The sequence below is a fragment of the Manacus candei genome, unplaced genomic scaffold (genome assembly GCF_025592945.1).
Source record: "Manacus candei isolate 608988 ecotype Guabito, Panama unplaced genomic scaffold, ASM2559294v1 h1tg000084l, whole genome shotgun sequence".
NCBI classification, from domain to species: Eukaryota; Metazoa; Chordata; class Aves; order Passeriformes; family Pipridae; genus Manacus; species Manacus candei.
Window position 1 is genome coordinate 1,804,498 of NW_026138132.1, and position 20,158 is coordinate 1,824,655.

The 20,158-nt window shown below is 63.6% G+C and overlaps 3 protein-coding genes across 4 annotated transcripts; 1 reads left to right on the forward strand and 2 right to left on the reverse strand.

Annotated features, from left to right (window-relative positions):
• Positions 1-1,052: 1,052 nt before the first annotated feature.
• Positions 1,053-5,875, reverse strand: REEP4 (receptor accessory protein 4). Of its 2 annotated transcripts, XM_051811926.1 has the most exons (8): positions 5,662-5,873; positions 4,413-4,485; positions 3,739-3,815; positions 3,481-3,601; positions 2,393-2,506; positions 2,161-2,287; positions 1,874-2,046; positions 1,058-1,790 (listed from the first exon to the last, which is right to left on the reverse strand). In XM_051811926.1, the coding sequence occupies exons 1-8, from the start codon at positions 5,691-5,693 to the stop codon at positions 1,725-1,727; spliced, it is 783 nt and encodes a 260-aa protein (XP_051667886.1). In that variant the 5' UTR covers positions 5,694-5,873; the 3' UTR covers positions 1,058-1,724. The 2 variants fall into 2 exon arrangements, with proteins under 2 accessions (XP_051667885.1, XP_051667886.1); XM_051811925.1 differs by having other exon boundaries at positions 1,053-1,790; positions 1,874-2,287; positions 5,662-5,875.
• A 695-nt stretch (positions 5,876-6,570) lies between these two features.
• On the reverse strand, positions 6,571-11,667 carry LGI3 (leucine rich repeat LGI family member 3). The gene is made up of 9 exons (XM_051811855.1): positions 11,550-11,667; positions 11,050-11,449; positions 10,251-10,322; positions 10,095-10,166; positions 9,911-9,982; positions 9,756-9,827; positions 9,399-9,568; positions 9,161-9,325; positions 6,571-9,070 (listed from the first exon to the last, which is right to left on the reverse strand). The coding sequence occupies exons 2-9, from the start codon at positions 11,262-11,264 to the stop codon at positions 8,253-8,255; spliced, it is 1,656 nt and encodes a 551-aa protein (XP_051667815.1). The 5' UTR covers positions 11,265-11,449; positions 11,550-11,667; the 3' UTR covers positions 6,571-8,252.
• A 379-nt stretch (positions 11,668-12,046) lies between these two features.
• SFTPC (surfactant protein C) lies at positions 12,047-16,586 on the forward strand. Its single transcript, XM_051811965.1, has 10 exons — positions 12,047-12,250; positions 12,339-12,485; positions 12,589-12,729; positions 12,808-12,918; positions 13,073-13,168; positions 14,930-15,061; positions 15,376-15,720; positions 15,827-15,937; positions 16,021-16,131; positions 16,248-16,586. The coding sequence occupies exons 1-10, from the start codon at positions 12,206-12,208 to the stop codon at positions 16,341-16,343; spliced, it is 1,335 nt and encodes a 444-aa protein (XP_051667925.1). The 5' UTR covers positions 12,047-12,205; the 3' UTR covers positions 16,344-16,586.
• The last annotated feature ends 3,572 nt before the right edge of the window (positions 16,587-20,158 follow it).

Consider the following 20,158-nt stretch of genomic DNA (forward strand, 5'->3'; position numbering starts at 1 on the left):
GGGACAGACGCTCTCCCTGCCCTGGGAAGACCCCCCTGAAAGCAGCCAAGGGCTAAAAATACAGGCTGACCCGAGGGGTGAGGGCAGGAGGGATTGGGAGCGAGGGGATTGGTGCCAGGGACGGGGCACCGGGGGACAGGCGGGCGCCCGGGGGCAGGGGAGGCCACGCGGGTCACCTTGTGCCACCCTGCCCGACCCACTCGTGCCCACCCAGGCAGGGAAAACCCCCCCCCGGGAAGGGGTTGGGACCCGCCGGGTGGGATGTGGGAGCGCCGGCAGGGAGGTGGAGGAGGGGTGGGCAAGGCCGTGGGGACAATCCCGGAGGGAGGGATGTCAGGCTGGGGACATGGGGACACCCGGCAGGGTCAGGGCTGCTGCTGCCACGCCGTGGGGGACGCGGCTACTGCAGGATCCCGGCAGCCCAGCACCCACCCCCCGGCTTCCTGGGAAGTTTGGGGATGTGACCTGGGGGTCTCGGGGTCCTAAAGCGGGAGGGAAAAGACTCCGAGTGGATCCCGGAGGATAAATCGTCCTCCAAGAGAGAAAAATCATCTCAGGAAGCTTCCCTGGAGGAGTCTGGGGCTGCCAGCTGGGATCCTGGAAGCTGAAATATGGGTGAAAAGACCCTGGGACGTGTCCTGGAAGGAACCTTGGATGGATCCCAAAGGATACAGCCTCCTCCAAAAAATAGAAAATCATCGTGGGCAGTTTCCTGGGAGGAGTCTGAGGATGCTGCCCGGGATCCTGGAACCTGAGACGTGGGTGAAAAGACCTTGGGAGATGCCCTGGAAGGAATCTCGGACTGATCCTGGAGGATCAATCCTCCAAAGGAAAAACAATCTCAGGAAGCTTCCCTGGAGCAGTCTGGGGCTGCTACAGGGATCCCACGTGCCTAAAGCAGAGGGGTAAAACCCCAGGAGGAATCTTGGATGGATCCCAGAGGATACAGCTTCCTCCAAAAGGGGAAAAAAAAAATCACCCCTGCACCCCCAGTGCTGCTCTGTCCCACCAGGCACTGCACCCCCCTGGGGAGGGGACAATTCCCAGCTCCAAAAATCTGACACAGCATTTATTTATTTATTTTTTTCCATGTACAAAACCCCCTATTTTTGGGGGGGAGAGGGGAATGTTAAAAGCCTGGGAATGAGGCGCCCAGCAGGGCCACGGTGAGGCACCAGCCCCCAACCCCACCAGGTTCAAGTGTGGGGGTGTCAGTCTGTGTCTGGGGTGGGGTGGGGAGCCCAAAAGTCTTTGGCTTCGGGGGGACAAGGCACATCCCATCCCATCCCATCCCATCCCTGGCTGCTGGGAGAGAGGGAATGTGGGGAACAAGGCACTGTGGCAGGAGGGGAGGGACCCCAGAGCGTGTGTAGTGTTTATGGGGTGGCAGAAAAGGAGGAGGGGGCCAGACCCCAATGGGGGGAGGAGGCGCCAGCGCCGAGCTGGGGGGGTCTGGGAGGGGGGCACTGGGAGCAGCAGAGTGGGGGGACAGCGAGGTGGTGCCCCCTCCCCGAGGCACCACAGAGGTCACAGAAGGCATTTACAGTGTCAGGCAGGGGAAGCCCCCACTCCAAGGATGCAGGAAACCCCCCCCCCCAAGGATACAGGACCCTCCCCCCCCAGGGAATGCAGGAATGGGGTCTCCTGACCCCACAGCAGCAAACTGGTGTAAAGGCTCCTGGCAGGGGTTTCCCGGGATCTTTGGCAGAGGTTTCCCGGGATTTTCAGCTGTCCTGCTCCGAGGGGGCCGTTTTCCTCCTGATCCGGCTGCGCAGGAGCCGGGAAGAGCCCTGGGCAGGGGCAGAGATGGGGTCAGGACCCCCCTGGCCCCAACCCCCGACCCCAACCACGGCGTGTCCCCCTCCCACGGTACCTCTTTGGCCGGGGTCTTCCTCAGGGAGCGCAGGCTCTGGCTGCGGGACAGGGGCTTGGGATCCCGGCGTGGGGAAGGCTGTGGGGTCACCCCCGAGTCCGACCACAGCTCCTCATCATCCTCACCGTCCGTGTCGCTCTCGTAGCGCCGGGCGGGCGGAGCCGCGCCACAGCCTGGGCACAGCGGGGACAAAGGGGACACCACAGCTGCTGGCTGGCACGGCACGGCCCCCGGGGGCTTTGTTGAGCCCCCCCACACTGCCCCGAGCCCCCCCTGCCCCAGCTCACCCAGCCGGCGGCCGTCCTGCTCCTCCAGGTACAGGGGGTCCGGGAAGGGCGCGGGGCCCTGGTCGGGGATGCAGCGCAGGTCCTGCATGCTGAAACTGCGCAGCCGCCCGGCCAGGGCGCCCTGGCTCTGGGTTTGGAGGGGGCACAGAGGGCAGGGGGTGAGCCACACGGCCAAAACCCCTCCACCTGCACCACAGCCCCCTCCCCGGAGGGTCCTGCCCGGTGCCGGTACCTTGGTGGCCGCCTGGACGGCGGCAGTGGCCGCCAGGTTGAGGCCCCTCTTGCCGAAGTGCAGCATCGTCTCGTAGCCACGTTCCCGGGTCCGGACCAGGAAGGTGTCGATGTCCTGCCGAGACAACCGTGGTGGTGTGGGGGTGCACGGGGCCACGTCCCGGGGCATTGTCATATCCCGGGGCATTGTCATATCCCGGGGCATTGCCATGTTCCAGGGCACCACCGTGTCCCAGGGCATCACCATGTCCCAGGGCACCACCGTGTCCCAGGGCATCACCGTGTCCCAGGGCATCACTGTGTGCCCAGGCATTGTCGCCTCCCTGGGTAATGCCAAGTCCCTCGGCATCATCGTGTCCTGGGGCATTGCCACCTCCCAGGGCATCACCATGTCTCCAGATATTGTCACCTCCCAGGGCATCATGTCCCTATGGGGCGTCACCGCATCCCAGAACATCACCATGTTTCCAGGCATCATCACCTCCTGGGGCATTGTCACCTGCATCATCACCTCCTGGGGCATTGTCACCTCCCTGCGTCATCACCGTGTCCCTGGGCATTGCCACCTCCCAGGACATTACCAGATTCCTAGTATTGTCACCTCCCAGGGACATCACCACATCCCTGGGCATCACCACCTCCTGGGGCATCGCCATATCCCTGAGTATTGTCACCTCCCTGGGCAATGCTGTGTCCCTGGGGCACTGCCACCTTCCGGGGCATTGTCCCTTCCCAAGGCATCACCACATTCCTGGGCACTGTCACCTTCCAGGCCAACGCCACTTTCCCAGAACATCACCATGTCCCCAGGCATTGCCACCTCCCAGGGCATCACCATGTCCCTGGGCACTGTCAGGTCCTGGCGCACTGCCATGTTCCTTGGCCTCATCGTGTCCCTGGGCATCATCACGTCCTGGGGCACTGCCACCTCCCAGGGCATCCTCATGTCCTGGGGTATTGTCACCTCCCAGGGTACTGTCACCTCCCAGGGCATTGCCACCTCGCTGGGGCACTGCCAGCCCAGCTCAGGGGGCTGACCCTGCCCAGGAAGGGCACAGGGGACCCCCCCAAAATGCCAGGAGCCCTCACCTTCTCCTTGCGGGCCAGCGTGGGGTGCACGAAGCGGCGGTAGAGCAGGCTGGCCCCCCGCGTGTACGGGGACAGCAGCCAGAGCACAAAGGCCATCTTCACCTCGTAGTAGAATGGGAACCTGGGGCACAGGGGGACACCGTGGGCACGCCCTGCTCCCCCCAGACACCAGCCCTGGAGACCCCACATCAGATCCACCCAGGGATGGGGAGGGGGGGACACCTTCCTTGCACCCCTCGGGGCCCCTCCCCAGCTCACCAGGAGATGAGGAGGTCAGTGAAGGTCTCCGTGGCCATGAAGAGCGCAAAGACGATCCAGTACATCATCCAGCGGACCTGTGGGAGCAGGGAGCACGGCAGTGGGGGCTGGAGGCTGGGAAAGGGGGGCTGGAGACTGGGAAAGGGGGGCTGGAGACTGGGAAAGGGGGGCTGGAGACTGGGAAAGGGGGGCTGGAGACTGGGAAAGGGGGGCTGGAGACTGGGAAAAGGGGGCTGGAGACTGGGAAAGGGGGGCTGGAGACTGGGAAAGGGGGGCTGGAGACTGGGAAAAGGGGGCTGGAGACTGGGAAAGGGGGGCTGGAGACTGGGAAAGGGGGGCTGGAGACTGGGAAAGGGGACTGGAGGCTGGGAAAGAGGGATTGGAAACTGGGAAAGAGGGACTGGAAACTGGGAAAGAGGGATTGGAAACTGGGAAAGAGGGATTGGAAACTGGGAAAGAGGGATTGGAAACTGGGAAAGAGGGATTGGAAACTGGGAAAAGGGGACTGGAGACTGGGAAAGGGGGACTGGAGTCCAGAGAAAGAGGGGGGCTGGAGCTCAGGAAGGGCCCAGGGAAAGGAGGGGCTGGAGCCCATCAGTGGGGACTGGAGCCAGGGAAAGGCAGAGACTGGAGCCTGGGAAGCAGGGCTGGAGCCCGGGCAAGGGGCTACTCACGTATTCCCGGATGTTTTTGGCCTTCACAGCCTTGTAGGACGCGTAGGCCGGGTAGAGCATCCCAAAAACCAGCCTGTAACGCAGAGGGGGGGTGAGGCAGCCCGGCCAGCCCGCGTAGAGCAGCAGGAACAGGGACCAGCAGAGCCGGCGGCCCCAAAGCCAAAGCCGGGCTTTGAGACCCCCCAGCACCGCCCCCACCCCGGAGCCGCCGGGAAAAGGGTCGGGAAGAGGGTCGGGAAGAGGGTCGGAGCCACCCGGGAGCCGCCGTGGGGAGCCGGCCATGAGCACCGAGTCACTCCCACGCCCACGGGGACTGGCTGGACCTGTCGGGGCGGTGGCAGGAGGAGGTGGCAGGGCACGGGCTCAGTCCCCGCCGGTGCCAACCCCCATCCCGGGGGTGCCACCCCCAAAACACCCACCTCGTGTGCCGGGCACAGCCGGGCACCCCGACACCCTCCTGTACCTGGGGAGGGGGAGCTGGGGGCACCCACGGCTCCCTGCTGCCCCACGGGGGGCTCCCCCGGCACGGGGGTCCACTGGGCACCCAGCCCAGCTGGCCACGGCGGGGGAGACAGGGGAGTGAACAGGGCTGGGGAGGGGTCAGGGCTGGGGGGGGGACCCTCCCGGTGATGCAGGGACCCCCCAGTTGATGTAGGGACCCTCCTGGGTGATGTGGAGACCCTTAGCAGGGACCCCTTCGGGTGACGCAGGGACCCTTCGGGTGATGCAGGGACCCTTCGGGTGATGCAGGGACCCTTTGGGTGATGTAGGGACCCTTTGGGTGATGTAGGGACCCTCCCAGTTGATGCAGGGACCCCTCCCAGGCAATGCAGGGGACCCCCTCTGAGCAAGAACCCCCTCCAAGGCGACGTGGGGACCCTCTGAGCACGCCCCCCTCCTCCAGGGCGATGCAGGGACCCTTCCGGGGCAATACAGGGGACCCCCCCCAAATTGTTGATGCAGGGGACCCCAGGCCGAGCTCGCCCCCCAGGACGGGCAGGAAGGCTCGGCAGCAGCTCAGGGACGCATTTTCAGGGGTGGGGGGTGGCGGTAGGGGGCTGGTTACCCCCATAGAAGCGATTTGGGGCCGCCCCCCCCCCAAACCCCGCCTGGGGCCGCTCCGTTAAGTCCCCGCTGCGGGACCGGCACGGGGACCTCCCGTTAACCGAACAGCCGGCGGGGGGACAGCGGAGCGGGGGCTCCCCCACCCCGCGCCCCTCCCCATCGCACCCCCCCGGACCCCACTCACTCGATCACCCGGCTGAGGATCCAGGACATCATGGTGCGGGCGGGGCCGGAGCCTCGGGCGGTGCCGGGAGGGAGGGTGGGAGCTGTGCCCGCCCTGGGGGGTCCCCCAAAGCTCCCCCCAAAACCCCTCCCGAGGAAACGAATCCCAAAAGTTGAAAGTTGGAGGCACCGACCCGCGCAGCCGCCGTGCGGGCCCCACCTCCCGCTCTTAAAGGGGCAAGGCGTGTTAAAGGGGCAACGCGTGTTAAAAGGGCAACGCGTCTTAAAAGGGCGACGCTTCTTAAAAGGGCAACAGCGCTTCTTAAAAATGTCGCTGTGGTTCCCGGAGCTTTGACAGATCGTATTTTTATATTTAAAAACTCCTCTAATACGTGAAATATTAATGTGCGATATACAATATGTCCATGTTAAAACGTATTTTTAATATATAATGTTTTAAGTTTATATAATAATTCATATGTATATTACTTTTTATTTATACATTTTTTATTTTTATTACCTTTACTTTTAATTTGTTTATTATAATTTTATCTATAAAGAATTTCTATATTAATATATGTTATTTTTAATTCTATATTTCTATATTAATAAATATTTTATATAAAATATCAATATATTTATGTTTATAAAAATATATTTAATTAATATCAATATCTTCATATTTATTAAAATATATTTAATTAAAATATTACGTATTCCTATTATATTTGAAATTCATATATTATATATTTCTTTTTTATATACAATAATACATTATTCCTAATATTGTAAACGTAATGTATTAATATACGAGATATTATATAAAATATGTAGCAAACATTCCCTCATATAAAAATATCCAAACATCGCTTTAAAATATTAAATATTAATCTATTAATTAACATAATAATATTAAAGGTATATTTTTAAAAATATTATGAAAATTAAGTTTTTTAAGCAGTAAACAGGTAGAGAAGGAGGGAGGTAAAGCCCCTTTGTGCGTTGCTGAGGAATTCTTTTGGGGTTTGGAGGGGGTGTGATGCTTTTTGTGATGCTCGAAGCAGGTAGAGAAAGGGGACAAAGCCCCTTGGAGTGGTGACGAGGATTTCTTTTCTCTCTTCCTTTCTCTCGGGTGTGCTGCTGAACCAGGGCCAGGGCTCTGCAGAGCCCTGCAAGATGCTCCGGGGAAAACAGAACCCGCTGGAATCTCCTCTCTGGGCCACCTTCCCCTCGGCTCTGCAGCTCTCGGAGTGTTCCAGGGCTTCCCAAATCCCCCATCCCGGTCAGGGACAGTGCCGAGGGGCCAGAACCCCCCTGCAGTGCTCCCCGGGCTTTGAAATCCTCCCTTTCCCTGGAGGGAAACTGAGGCAGGGAAGTGTGGAAGTGCCCCGGGAGCCGCCAGGTTCGGGCTCTGCAGCCACCCAGATCCAAACCTGCTTCCCAAATCCACCCGTGCCCCGGGGGGGGGGCCCTCGTTGGCTCGAGAGGATCTCTATTTGTGAGCCTAATTGGTGGCTTTTCACATGCAAATTTACACCCCTGGGAGACAGGGAAAAGCTCCCCTGGAAAACCAGTCCGGTGGAGACTCCCCTCCCCTGGGGAAACACCTCCTGCTTCCCACCCCTACCGCGGGCCAAGGTTTCTGCTGGAAAAAAACCACCAGGTAAGCCACAGGAGGGGCCTGGAGAGCCCTAAAATGAGGGATTCGCCCTTCCTGGAGCTGTGGGATGCTGGGTGGGGCAGGGCTGGAAGGAGCAGGAGTGTCTGGGAGGACACATGGAAGCTGTTGGCAGACACAGGCAGGGCTGGGGGTCACAGTGTGTTTATTGGGGGGTGTTTTGGTGGGCACAGACACCTCGGGTACCCGCCTGGCAGCGGGGCCATGGGCACAGGGAGCTGCTGGATGTGCACGGAGGGGGATGGGAGGCAGCCCTGCTGCTGCCTCGGGGCGTCCCATCGGCATCCACCTCAGAGCATCCTGCTGGCCTGGAGCATCCCATTGTCCTCTGGGCATCCCATTGTCCTCTGGGCATCCCATCTGCATCCAGCTTGGAGCATCCCGTCATCCTTGGAGCCTCTCGGTGGCTCAGAGCATCCCATTGTCCTCAGGGCATCCCATCCCATTGTCCTCAGGGCATCCCACCTTCATCCACCTCGGAGCATCCCGTTGTCCTCACGGCATCCCGATCCCACCCCACGCACCTCAGCCATCCCATCCACTCCGGAGCACCCCGTCAGCCTGGGAACACCCCAAATTCCCAGGAGCTCCCCACCCTTCCTGCACAAATCCCCTCACTCTGTGCCCCCCTCAGCCCATCACCCGAGCGGGCAGAGACCCCTCAGCCCCCTTAGCCCCCCGGGGGTGTGAGGTCTGTCCCACCCACCCTCCTTCCCTGCATCCCACGGGGTGGCTGCACACGGAGAAACCGGGAGCACTGAGGGGAGGGGGAAACTGAGGCACTGTGGGTCTGGGGGCTGCCCTGGGGGTGGGTGACACCAGAGGGGCCGGGATTGGGGCTGGGAGCGGGCTGTGACCGTGGGGTGGGGCATGGCGGGCACATGCATGTCCTCGGGCAGGACGTGGCGTCCCTCTGGGGGGGCTCCCACCCCGGGCTAGAGGCTGAGGTTCACCACCTCGTGCCGGTACACCAGCGTGTTGGCCTTGAAGCTGGGGGCCAGCAGGAGCTGCACGTCGGAGGCCGGCACGTAGCGGAACGCCCGCGGCGCCTGCACCGACAGCTCCTGGAACTTGGCGAACTTCTGCTTCTCCTCCTCCCACAGGTACACGTGGGTGAAGGAGAAGTCGCTGCCCAGCGCCAGGTACTGCCACTGCCCCACGGCGAAGGGCTGCATCACCATGGAGCCGCGGGACGGCAGCGTCTGCACCTCCACGAAGCGCTGCCCTTCCCAGCGCACCACCTTGGAGTCGCCGATGTAGCGGCTGAGGCAGAGGAACTGGTCCCGCTTGGACCTGAAGTGCTTCACCATCTGCACGTCCAGCATCTCCCCCACCTCCCCCTGCGCCACGAACTGCTTCTGCGCCCGGCTCCACTGGTAGATCACGGGCGCCTGGGAGCTGCTGGAGATGATCAGCCGGGGTTTGCCGTCGTTCTCCACGTACTCCACGTCGGTGTCGCGGTGCCAGGCGTGCAGCGCTTGCTGGGAGTAGAAGCCGTTCTGGTTGAGGCGGTAGAGGCTGGTGGAGCCCGCCTTGGAGCTGTCGGCGATGACGAAGTACCAGTCCCCCTCGATCTGGAAGGCCTCGATGTCGTTGGGCTTGCGGACCTTCTGGCTGTCGATGTCCTGGATCTTGATGAACTTGTCCACGGCCGTGTCCCAGCGGTAGATGTAGGAGCCGCCGAAGAGCTGGGCCACCACCACGTAGAGCTGGTCCTGCGCCACGATGGGCTTGCAGTGCACAGCCGAGTGAGCTGCCGGCGGGACCGCGGCACGTCAGGGCTCTGCCCTCCCCGGGTCACCCCAAAGGAGGGTCCCAACAGCCCCCCCGCCCGCTGCCTCACCGGGGATGCGGTCGAAGTTGCGGAGTTTGCGCTCCACGTAGTCCCACTTGAGGATGGAGCAGCTGCTAGCACTGGGCTGTGCCAGGGCCACGTACAGGTCGCTGTCGTAGGTGAAGGGCTCGGCTGACACCGCCTGGAAGGGCAGGACCTGGTGCATCACGAAATCTGGGGAGGGGAGAGGTGGCAGTGAGGGTCCGGGCACCCAGGAGCGGGGTGACGGGTGACGGTGATCCCTTGCCTGTGGTGATGCACTGGAAGTCACTGAGCGCCAGGTCCCGGATCCGCTGCCCCTCGAACTGCCCGGGGCTGCTGCAGAAGATGGCAGGGACCGTGGTGTTGGTTCTCTCCAGCCACTCCACCAGCCACTTGATCTTGCAGTCGCAGACCAGCGTGTTGCCACGGAGGTCCCTGCCAAGGGTGGCACCGAGTCACCCCCAGCACCCACCGGGGTGTCACCCTGTCACCCTCTCCCCAGCCCGGTGCCCCAGGGATCCCTGCCAGGCCCCAGCACACAGGGTCCTCCTCCCAAGCCCCGGGATGTCACCCTCTCCCCAGCCCGGTGTCCCGGGTGTTCCCGGTGCCGTGGCAGCCTCACAGGTCACTCAGGATGTCCAGCGGCTTGAAGAGGTCCCGGGGCAGCGTCTGCAGGTTGTTGTTGGCCAAGGACCTGCGAGACAAGAAGGGTCATGGGGACACATCTCTGGTAAAGCCACCCCCACCATGTCCCCTGCAGGACCCCCACGTGCTCACAGGTGTGTCAGGGACTTGAGCCCACGGAAAGTGCCCTTGGAGAGCGCCTGGATGTCGTTGTTCTCGATGAACCTGTGGCAGGAGGAGACGGTGGCACGGCCGCCCCGAGGATCCCCTGGCCCTCCCCGTGCCCTCCCCGGGGGCTGTCCCCGTGTCCCCGTGTCCCCATCCCCGCCCCACACACAGGTACTGCAGGTGCGAGAGCCCGGCGAAGGCGTTGTCCCCGATCAGCGAGAACTTGTTGGAGTTGAGGAGGCTGCAAAGAGAGAGGGGGGAGGTGTCAACACTCAGTGGGCACCAGGGGCACCGGGATGCCTGGCTGTGGGAGCAGGAGACGTACAGGAACTGCAGGGAAGGGATGTGGGCAAAGGCTGCCTCCCGGATCTCCGTGAAGGCTGCGTTCACCATCGTCCTGCCGGAGAGACGGAGCTTCAGGAGAGGGGACGGCAGCAGGGTGGCACTGCCACCCCAGCACCAGTGCTGAGTGCCACTCACCCGCTGAGTGCCACCACAGCCCCCTCAGCAGGGGGAGAGGGACCCCAGCAGCCATTCTGCCTGTTGAGGGGGGGCACAGAGGGGCCGAGGCGCTGGGGGCTGGCACCCACCCCACGCTGCCCACGCCCTGCGGCAGCCCCTGGCCCGAGGCCATGTACACAGACACGGGTGTAAACACACACATGCATGTGCACACACATGTACACACATGCACACACATGTACACACACATGTCTCTGCCACACACACCCATACCAGGCTCCAGGGAACCACTGTATCCCCAGGGACCCCGGTGAGGACCCCCCCAGCCATGAGGCTCTGGTCCCCAAGGTCACAGCCGTGTCCCCTCGGGGCTCCTGTCACCAAGGTCACGCTGTGGACAGGCTGCAGCCCTGCTCTGTCTGTCACTGATGGATGGCTGCGTGTGCCACCACCGCAGGACACTGGGACCAGCCTCGGGCTGTCTCCAGCCTGATACTCCCCCACATCCCCCCCGTACTGCCCAGACCCCACCCTGCCCTCCTTTGCCCCCCGATGTGGCACAGAGGGGCTGTCCCTGCCCCCCCCCCCGGGCAGCCAGCAGCCCCTGGGACATAACCTGCTCCCTGTCCCCATCCCTGTCCATCCCCATCCCAGGGACTCACAGCGAGATGACCTCGGGGGGCAGGTTCTTGGGCACAGCCTTGGAATCCACGCAAAAAGCCGTGTCTCGGGTGCAGGAGCAGGTCGGGGGGCAAGGAGGGGGCCGGGGGGGCCGCCGCCCCTCCGCCGGCAGCCAGAGCCAGGCCGCGGCGAGGAGGAGGAGGAGGAGAGCAGGGAGCCGGTCCCTCAGCATCCCTCTCCCGCGCCGCAGCTCCATCACGCCCCGGCCTTATCCCTGTTTGATCCCGGGAGCTGTTCCCAATCCTGCTGTGCCCGGGAGCTGTGGAAAAGCCTTTTCCTCTCCTTTTTCCCCCGGAGACGTCAGTGTGGAGGAGCAGCGATGGTGTCAGCAGAGGCTGCCGGCGCCTGACCCGCGGCTCTGCAGCACACCATGCTCCTGTGCTGCGGGGAGGGAGGGAGGGAAGGAGGGAGGGAGAGAGGGAGGGATGCGGCTGAGTGGCAGCACCAGCATCCCCGGGCGCGCGTGGCCGCGTGTCCTCACCAGCGAGCAAACGCGGGGTTCCACGCTGGGGAGAGGGGGGGGGGGCGGCCACTGGGTGCCCTCGGGGTGCACAGGAGCGGGGGACAGAGGGGCACCCACAGGGGTGGGTGGCACCGCGGGGGCTCTCCCGGCTCGGCGCTGCAGCGCTGCCCGCGCCAGCTCCCTCCCTGCCCGCTCTGGCGCACTGGGCACCCATCCACCCCGCCCCAGGCGCCCGCCCGTCCCGTCCCAGGCACCCGTCTCTCCCATCCCGGGTGTCCATCTGTCCTGTCCCTGGCACGGCGCCGATGGGAACAATGAGCCCAGCCAGCTCCTCGCCCTCCCCCCGGGGGGGACACCCGCAGCTGCCCGTGCACAGCCGGGGCTGCGGCACCCCCGGGGACGTGCCGAGGGTGCTGGGGCCGCTGCCAGAGCCCGGGCCGGGGTGTGGAGGGCGGGCACGCTGTGCTGGCCACTGTTTGCCTTGGCACCCACCCTCTGCTGCTGGACAAGTGCCGGGAAAGGGCCCTCGGAGGTTCCGTGTCCCCTCCCTGGCTCTTCAAACAGCACAAGTGGCACCTTGGCAGCCGGGGCGGCCACAGCTTCCCCCCCACCCATCCGTGGCCATATAAATCCCCCCGGCCGCGGCTGGCAAAGGGACAGCAGCACCCGGCGAGATGGACGACAGCTCCAAGGAGGCGCTGATGGAGGAGGCACCCCCGGTAAGGAGCACCCAGCACCCGTCCCGAGGCAACCCACCGCCGTGCCCGGCCCCACGCCGGCAGCTCAGCCGGGCGCTCCCCTCTCCAGAGGTACACGGAGTCCCCCCGCCTGCCCTGCGTCCCCCACCAGCTCAAGTGCGTCCTGATGGCCGTGGTGGTGGTGGTGGTCCTCGTGGTGGTCATCGCCGCCTTCCTCCTCCTGGGGCTGCACATCACCGAGGCACACGCGGAGACGGTGAGGGCAGGGAGGGGCCGCGGGCTCCGGGGGCGGGTTTGGGAACGGCCCCGGCCTTGCAGGGTTGGGGTTGGGAGTTCCCTGACCCCGCTCCGCCCGGCAGGTGCTGCGAATGACCATCCACGGGCTGGATGGCGAAGGGACCCCCCAGCGCCTCTCCATGAGCAAGAAGGAAAGGACCGGGACGTTCTGGGTGCGGGACGGGCTCAACGCCTCGGCCACGGTGGTGTACGACTACAGCAAGGTGTGCGGGGGGCGCCTGGGGACGGGCACGGCGGGCACGGGGTGGTGCAGAGCTGAGCAGGGGTCTGTCTGCCAACAGCTGCTGGTGGGCTACAGGTCCTGGCGGCACCGCGCCTGCTACATCACCCGCGTGGCCAGGGACAACTTCCCGGGGCTGGACGCTGTCACCGACACCTTCCAGCGCCGGCAGGTGAGCGGGGACGGAGCTGGGGCGGGGATGGAGCCGCACTGGGCTCACCCACGTCCCAGCCCCTGCGTCCTGGGAAGCTGGGGACACACGTGGGGCTGGGGGCTTGCTGTGGCTGCCGAGGGTGGCAGCCCCTGCTCCGTTCCGTGTCCTGCAGGCTGAGGAGGTTGGGGACAGCGCCATGCCCCTGGCCGACCGCTCCATCCTGGGCACCACCATCAACATCCTCTGCAGCACCGTGCCCGTGTACTGGGCATAGCACCGGTTCCCAGTGGGATGGGACAGGGAGAAGGGGATGTCACCGATGTCACCGTCCCTGTGCTCCCCGTGTTGCCTCCTGGGATGCCCGGGCATTCCTCCTCTTCCCTGTGCCCATCCCGGGGGCAGCCACCCCGCTGTGGGGGTGCTCCATCCGTTGTCACTCGGCACCGCGGTGGCTTTCCCACGTGACACTCACAATAAAAAAAGCGGGATTTGCTTTGGGATTTGCTTCTGTCTGCGAAGTGAAGCCTCTGCCCCCTTCTCCACGTGCTGCTCTCGTCCTTCCCGGGGTGGTGGGGCTGTCCCAGGGATGTCTCCTTGTGGGGTGCAGGGTGGGAAGGTGAATCCTTCGGGCTGGGGTGCCACGAGCCTGGGAGGGTTCAGACACGGGGGGCAGTGGCACAACTACCCCTGTCAGAGACCACCCTCCCAGTGTCCTCACTGCGCACTCCCTGTTCCCATGGATGGCAGGAACAACCTCTGCACTCCCAGCCCTCCTGGAAATGTCCCTGCCCCTGTCCCCTCCTCACGCAGATGGGGACAGAGGGTCTGTGTCACATCCCTGGTGAGAGCCAAGCCCTGGGTTCTCCACAGACACCACGATCCAGTTGCTCCAGCTCCCCTCCATCCCAATCCAGTCCCCATCCCCACCCACCCCAGCCCCTCTGCCCCACAGCAGGGAGCAACCTCAGGAGGAACCTCCAAGTGCTGCACTGGAAAACAGGATTAGTGGAGCTGGGAGGGGGAAAAGAGACCCTGAGAGGTTGATTTGACCTTTCCAGGGGTGCAAACTCAGTGTTGTCCCCACAGTCACTGCCACAGGCAGCAAGGGGGAGGTCACAGCTCCCGGAGGGTGACATTTTGCTGGGAACAGGAGGGAAATCACACGTGCTGACCCAGAGCCAGCAGAGCTCTGCCCCACAAAATGCCCCGACCTTGTGTTGCCCTGGCAAGAATCCAGGTCAAGAGCGTGGAAGGCAAGACGGGCTCCCACAGCATCCGAGAGCAAACAACCAGGAGCCACTGGAGGGTCTGTCATGGTCCTTTGTCACCTTGGGAAAGGAGGCAGCTTGAAACAGGTGGTGGGGGGGACACACACAAACCCCACACCTGACTGCAAGCGTTGGGGTCTCAGGGGGGGTTAGAGAGGTCCCAGCCTGAGCCCAGCTGCAGGAGAGCCTCGTGGGTGGGCAGAGCCAAGGCACAGCAGTGTCCCCCTGCCAGCTGGGGTGACGTGCCAGAGCTGGGACCCCTCTCACCCCAAAAAAAATCCACAGTGCAGCCCCAAAAGCCACAGGCAGTGGTGCCCGAGCACCCTCAGGACCAAGAATGAGGACCAGGGACATGTTCCAACTCTATGGTGACCCCGTTCCCACCCCACCCCTGTGGATTACAGGAAAGCTTTAACGCCCTGTTTGCTCTTTGCCCACCTCAAGCAGCTCCAGGTGGCCGAGCTGGCGAAGGGACACGGGCCAGGTCTCCCCTTGGCCGCAGCCACGGCCGGATGCTCCACCCTGGAGGGTTTGCTTTGGCCCTGACCCCTCGCTCCTGGGCAGCAGAGAGCTCCTCGTGCCGGGGGACAAGTGCCCTCGCCCGAGTGCCCCGGGAGCCTCTTGACCTGCGTGTTCCCAGGAGGATCCAGCTGGGAGCGGGCGTTGGGCAAACACCAGTGGAGAGGGTCACATGCCAGAGCCCGACTGCACCGCTGGGGACACCAAACCCTTCACAGGGGCCGCTCCTGTCCCCACCCCAGTGCCCTGGTATAAAGCACCCAGTCCCTGCGGGCAGGCCGGGCTGGGAGGTGGAGGAGGAGGAAGAAGAGGAGGAAGAGGAGGAGGCTGCCATGGAGAGCAGCATGAAGCAGGTGGTGGTGGAGGAAGAAGAGGTGAGTCCCTGCAGAGTGGCACGTCCCCGTGTCTAGCTGGACACAGGGCTTTGCCCTGTTCATCCCAGCGAGGCACCAGTGCAGGTGTGATGGGAAGAGCCCCTGGGATGCTGCATTCCCAGCACTCAGGGGCTCTGAGATAGGAGGAACGGCACGCTGAGAGGCAGTGGGATGCCCAGGGACAGTGGGATGCTCAGGAGCAGCGAGATTCCAGCTTCTCCCTGCAACAATCCCACCCAAACCCTCCTGCATCCCCCACCTCCCACCTCCATCCCGCTCACCCCACCTCCCCCTGCTTTTCCCAAAACCCCCAGGACTCGGAGCAGGTGTGCTGCTGCCCAGGCTGCTGCTTGCCCTGCACCATGTGCTGTGCCAAGTGCTGTGCCAAGTGTGCCCGGTGCTGCTGCCTGCCCAAGTGCTGCAGGTGCCCCAAGCTCCCCGGCTGCTCCGGCTGCTGCGGCTGCTCCGGCTGCTTCGGCTGCCTCAAGAAGTCCCTGTGCTTCGTCCCCCGCCTGCTGTGCTACCTGCCCCGCAAGCTGCTGGGCTGCCACCACCTGCGGTGCCTCCTCATCGTGGTGGTGGTGGTGGTGCTGCTCGTGGTCATCGTGGCCGGTGCCCTGCTCATGTGGCTGCACGTCGACCGGAGCCACGCCGACACCGTGAGTGGGCAACCCCCAGTGACATCACCAGGGACCCCCCAGATGCCCATGGGGAGGGTTGGGGGGGTGCTGCAGGCTCTGAGATCCCCCCTCGACCCCTCTCCAGGTGCTGCGGATGGGTTTGTGGGGGGGGTCGGCCCGGGAAGAGGACGCTGCCACCTTCTACCTGGACAGCGGGGACGGGAACGTGGCCACCGTCATCTATGACTACAGGAATGTGAGTGGGGGGCACGCGGGGGGGGGGGGCAAGGAGTGGGGGGGCAGCGAGACGGAGCCGCCCCTGGTCTGACTTTCAAACAGCTGCTGGTGAGCTACAGATCCCGCCTGCACCGCGCCTGCTTCGTCACCCGCGTGGACAAGGACAACATCCCGGGGCTGGACACGGTGGCCGAGACCTTCCAGCGCCGGCAGGTGAGGGGTGACCCGGCTGGGCCAGGCTGGGGCGCGGGGGGCAACCCCCCGGCGAGGATTTGGGGCGCAGCATCCGCCTCGTTTTCCCTTCTCCCCCCCCCCCCCCCGCTCCGCAGGACGAGCAGAGGATCTCCCTGCCCCTGGCCGACCGCTCCCTCCTGGGCACCACGGCGAGCATCCTCTGCAGCGCCCTCCCCGTCTACTGGGCTTAGCCCCGCTGGGTGAGCGGGAAGGGTGGGCGGGGGGCGCTGGGGGACCCGCACCCACCCACCAGCGCCCTCACAGCGCCGGCTTTGCCTTGCAGCACCCCCCGACAGACACAGCGCTGCCGCAGCCCCTCTGGAAGCATCAGCGATATCCCTCCCCCCCTCCGCCTCGCCCACCCCGATTTTGGGGCGCGGGGGTGGGCAGGGGGCCGGGGGGCTCAGCGTTGGAGGGGCGCGGGGGGGGGTTGGGGGTCCCGCACACGCGGTGCCGGGGGCGGGGGCGGAGGGTGGGTGTCTGCGCCGCGCCGGGGGGGACAGCTGGTTTGTCACTTCAGTCTTCTCAGCTTCGCCAAACCCGAGTGCAAAAAAAAACGAGCTTAAAAAAAAAACCATGACATTTAAAAGAAAACACAATTCTCCGTTCCAGTTCTTCGCTCCCGGCTCCCGCCAGCTCCCTCCCGCCTTCCTTTTTGCCTTGGAAACACGTTTCGGGGCTCTGAGCTCTGAGTTTTGGGGGGATTTCTGTCGCAGCCACTGCCTGGGGGGGGGCTCACGGAAGGGTCCCCCCCTCTCTGAGCGTGGCTGCCTGACCTGAGCTGCCCCGTCCTGCTGCCGGAGCCAGGCCGGCAGCCTGAAAAATGGGTCTGTCCTCTGCCAGGCTGGAATAAAGGAGGAGGGCAGGAATCAGGTCTGGGAGCTATTCCTGGAGACAGCCTGTGCCGAAGGCGGCCACGGCCACCAGACGCTGCCCGAGGACCGGGATCATTAGGGCTGGGATGATTAGGACAGGGATGGTGGTGCAGGGAGGAGTAGGCGTTGTTAGGACCAGGATGCTGGTGTTCCTGGGATCAGGTATTATTGGGATCAGGCTTTATTAGGACTGGGATACCGGTACTATTAGGATCAGGCATTATTAGGATTGAGATGCTGGTTTCACTGGGATGCTGGTGTTCTGGGATCAGGCATTAATAGGATCAGGCATTATAAGGACTGGCATACCAGTGAAATTAGGATCAGGCATTATTAGGACTGAGATACCAGTGAAATTAGGATCAGGTATTATTAGGACTGAGATGCTGGTGCTGGAATCAGGCATCATTAGGACCAGAATGATATTAGTGTTATTAGGATCAGGAGTTGTTAGGATCAGGGTTTACTAGGACCAGGATGCTGGTACTGTTAGGATCAGGCTTTACTAGGATGGGATTCTGGCACTATGAGGATCAGGTGTTACTAGGACCAGGATGTTGATGGGGGGCACCCATTCGGGGCCTCCTGCAGCTCTGGGGTGCCCACCCCCAACCCCTCGCTGACCCCCAAGCCCCCTCAGCCTCCCCCCTGAGCCGGAGGAGCTGAAGGAGCCGTCAGGAACTTGGCAGGACCCCCAGGTCCTTGTGCAGTAATTCCAGTGTCCTTGTTTCGGGAGCCTGCACAGGGAGGTTTGTGGAACAGTGGGACCTCGGGGGTCCTGAGGAAGGGGGGCGGGAATCAGAGCCAAGCCCTCAGGAGGTGCTGGGAATGGGGGAATCCCATCCTTGGGAAGAGGAGGTGCCAGCCCCCCCCAGCTTGTGTCACCGAGGGATGTGGACACAGGGGACAATCCCAGAGCGGGTCACTCACTGCACAGGGATCCCAGAGGGGGGTCATTGGTCCTGGTTCCATAGGGGGGCATCCTGGTTCCATGGGGGGCATCCTGGTTCCATAGGGGGGCATCCTGGTTCCGTAGGGGGGCATCCTGGTTCCATAGGGTGCATCCTGGGGTGTTGGCTGCTCTTTGCTGTGGAGGTTTTGGGGGCTGGAGCCGCCTGCTCCTGGAGACCCAGGGACGTCCCCCACCCTCGCGGAGGGCGACGGCCGTGCCAGTGCCACACCTCGGCATCACCCACCCGCCGTGCCAGGATGCCAAGGAAGCTCCGCAGGGCGGGCAGGTTGAGGTAGGAGCTCTGGAATCCGTGTGCCCGTGCCAGGCGGTGCAGCACATCCACCCAGGGCTCCTGCTCCGGGGATAAGGACGTCCCAATCCCACCGCCAGCTCAGCCGGGTGATGCTCAGGCCCAGTGGGATGCAGGTGAGCTGGTCCAGCATTCCCAGCTCCCACAGGGCCCATTCCAGGTAGGCTCCTGGCTGGAATGCTGGCAGTCAGTGACATCCAGGGCCAACAGCAAGGGAGCTGGATCCCGGGAGCCAGTGCTTGGCGTGGGAAACCCGGGCTGGGAAAAGCCTCCCCCACCAAGCCACGGCTCCCCGGAGCGCTCCGTGAGAAAGGGGTGATCTCAGGCTGCATCCTGACATCATGGATTTACATCATCCAGGGACCCGGCCTGCAGGGGATGGAAACAGAAAGTATTCCAAAGCCTGGATGGATTGCTTGTTTTCTCGGGAGACCGGCTCCCCAAATTCCCAGCCCTGGGATGCTCCGTGTGGGCCGAGGGCAGTGTGGGGACACGGAGCCAGCCCGGCTTTCCGAGGTTTATTTGTCTGCTCCAAGAGGGAAGTTTTGCTGGATGTGGGTTTTGCAATAAGGAGAAAGGAGAAAACACATCCTGGGATGATCTGCTGACGGGGGAGGAAAATAACGGCCGGAGATAAGGGGGGAAGGAGACTCCCGTCATTCCTGGTGGGAATGAGCCAGGCCCTGGATACGGGGGAGTCCCCGAAAGCAAAGGGAAAGAGGATTTGGGGGGGTTTAGTGGGCAGGGGAGGGAGCGGAGCCCGGATGCCGATGTCATCCAGCCTGTCCCTGTGGGGGTCATCGCACGCAGGAGCACTTAAATCCAGACAAAAATAAAGTTGATGGGAGTTCTGGGAGGATTGTGAGTAGGAGGAGAGGGACGGGTTTGTTCAGGAGCACCATGGGATGAGCCAGGCACCGGTGGGGGGGCTTCTCGCCCCTCACCACCACTGCAGCATTCCCGGGATGCACGGGAGGGACAGTGGACATGACACAGGACAAGGGGAGCAGAAGGGCTGGGGGTACATAGGGACACTGGGATGGGGGGACACAGGAACACTGGGAAGGGCTGGGGATATGGGGACAGGCTGAGGGGACATGGAAATGGGATGGAGGGGACACAGGAATGTGGGGGCACAGGTGGAACTTGGAGATCTCGTGGTGAGTGGGCAGCTGGACCCCATTTCCCTCCCCGGAATAGGGGAACCCACACCCCAGCCAAGGGGGGACACAGCCACCCCGGGGCCAGGGGACAGAGTGAGGTGGCACATGGAGGATGGGAGCAGGGAAGGCAGGAGCCAGCATCCTTATCCCACGGGATGGCACCGAGGGGGAAGGATCGGGGCTGGGGGACGTGGGATGCCGTGTCCCCGGGACACCGGGAGTGCGGGACAGGACTGGGAGGGGCCTGGATCCGTACCGGGGAATACGGGACGGGACCCAGGGGTGGCAGGAACGGGACCGGGGGACGCGGGATGGGACGAGGGGGAGGCGGGATCGGTGCTGGAGGATGGGACAGGGAGAGCAGGATCGGGACCGGGGGATGCGGGACGAGACCGAGGAGTGCGGGAAGGGACCGGGAGACGCGGGATCGACACCGGGGGATACGAGACGGCACCGAGGGGGTGCAGGACGGGACGGAACGGGGCAGCCCCGCGCTCGGGGAGGGCAGGAGCGGGCCCAGGGGCTGCGGAGGGGCAGGAGCGGGGGCTGCGGGCCGGGTCCCCGCAGCAGCTCATCCCCGCCGCCCCCCCGGCGCTGGCCCCGCTCCCAGCCCTGCGCCCGGGGCTGCAGGGGCCGAGCTCCGCGCTTGAACCCGCCCCCGCCAGATCTCATTTCCCTAAAAAAAAAAAAAAAAAAAAAAGGGAGA

What these genes read in the sequence shown, in the direction of transcription:
- REEP4 (XM_051811925.1), bottom strand. Translation starts at nt 5,693, where the DNA reads ATGATGTCCTGGATCCTCAGCCGGGTGATCGA. An exon ending in CGCTGGCCCGCAAGGAGAAG is followed by an intron (nt 2,507 to 3,480) that starts GTGAGGGCTCCT and finishes TTGTCTCGGCAG; the next exon opens with GACATCGACACCTTCCTGGT. An exon ending in GGAAGACCCCGGCCAAAGAG is followed by an intron (nt 1,791 to 1,873) that starts GTACCGTGGGAG and finishes GCCCCTGCCCAG; the next exon opens with GGCTCTTCCCGGCTCCTGCG.
- LGI3 (XM_051811855.1), bottom strand. Translation starts at nt 11,264, where the DNA reads ATGGAGCTGCGGCGCGGGAGAGGGATGCTGAGGGACCGGCTCCCTGCT. An exon ending in CTCAAGTCCCTGACACACCT is followed by an intron (nt 9,828 to 9,910) that starts GTGAGCACGTGG and finishes CTTGTCTCGCAG; the next exon opens with GTCCTTGGCCAACAACAACC. An exon ending in CTGGACATCCTGAGTGACCT is followed by an intron (nt 9,569 to 9,755) that starts GTGAGGCTGCCA and finishes CACCCTTGGCAG; the next exon opens with GGACCTCCGTGGCAACACGC.
- SFTPC (XM_051811965.1), top strand. Translation starts at nt 12,206, where the DNA reads ATGGACGACAGCTCCAAGGAGGCGCTGATGGAGGAGGCACCCCCG. An exon ending in TGGTGGTGGAGGAAGAAGAG is followed by an intron (nt 15,062 to 15,375) that starts GTGAGTCCCTGC and finishes CAAAACCCCCAG; the next exon opens with GACTCGGAGCAGGTGTGCTG. An exon ending in ACCGGAGCCACGCCGACACC is followed by an intron (nt 15,721 to 15,826) that starts GTGAGTGGGCAA and finishes ACCCCTCTCCAG; the next exon opens with GTGCTGCGGATGGGTTTGTG.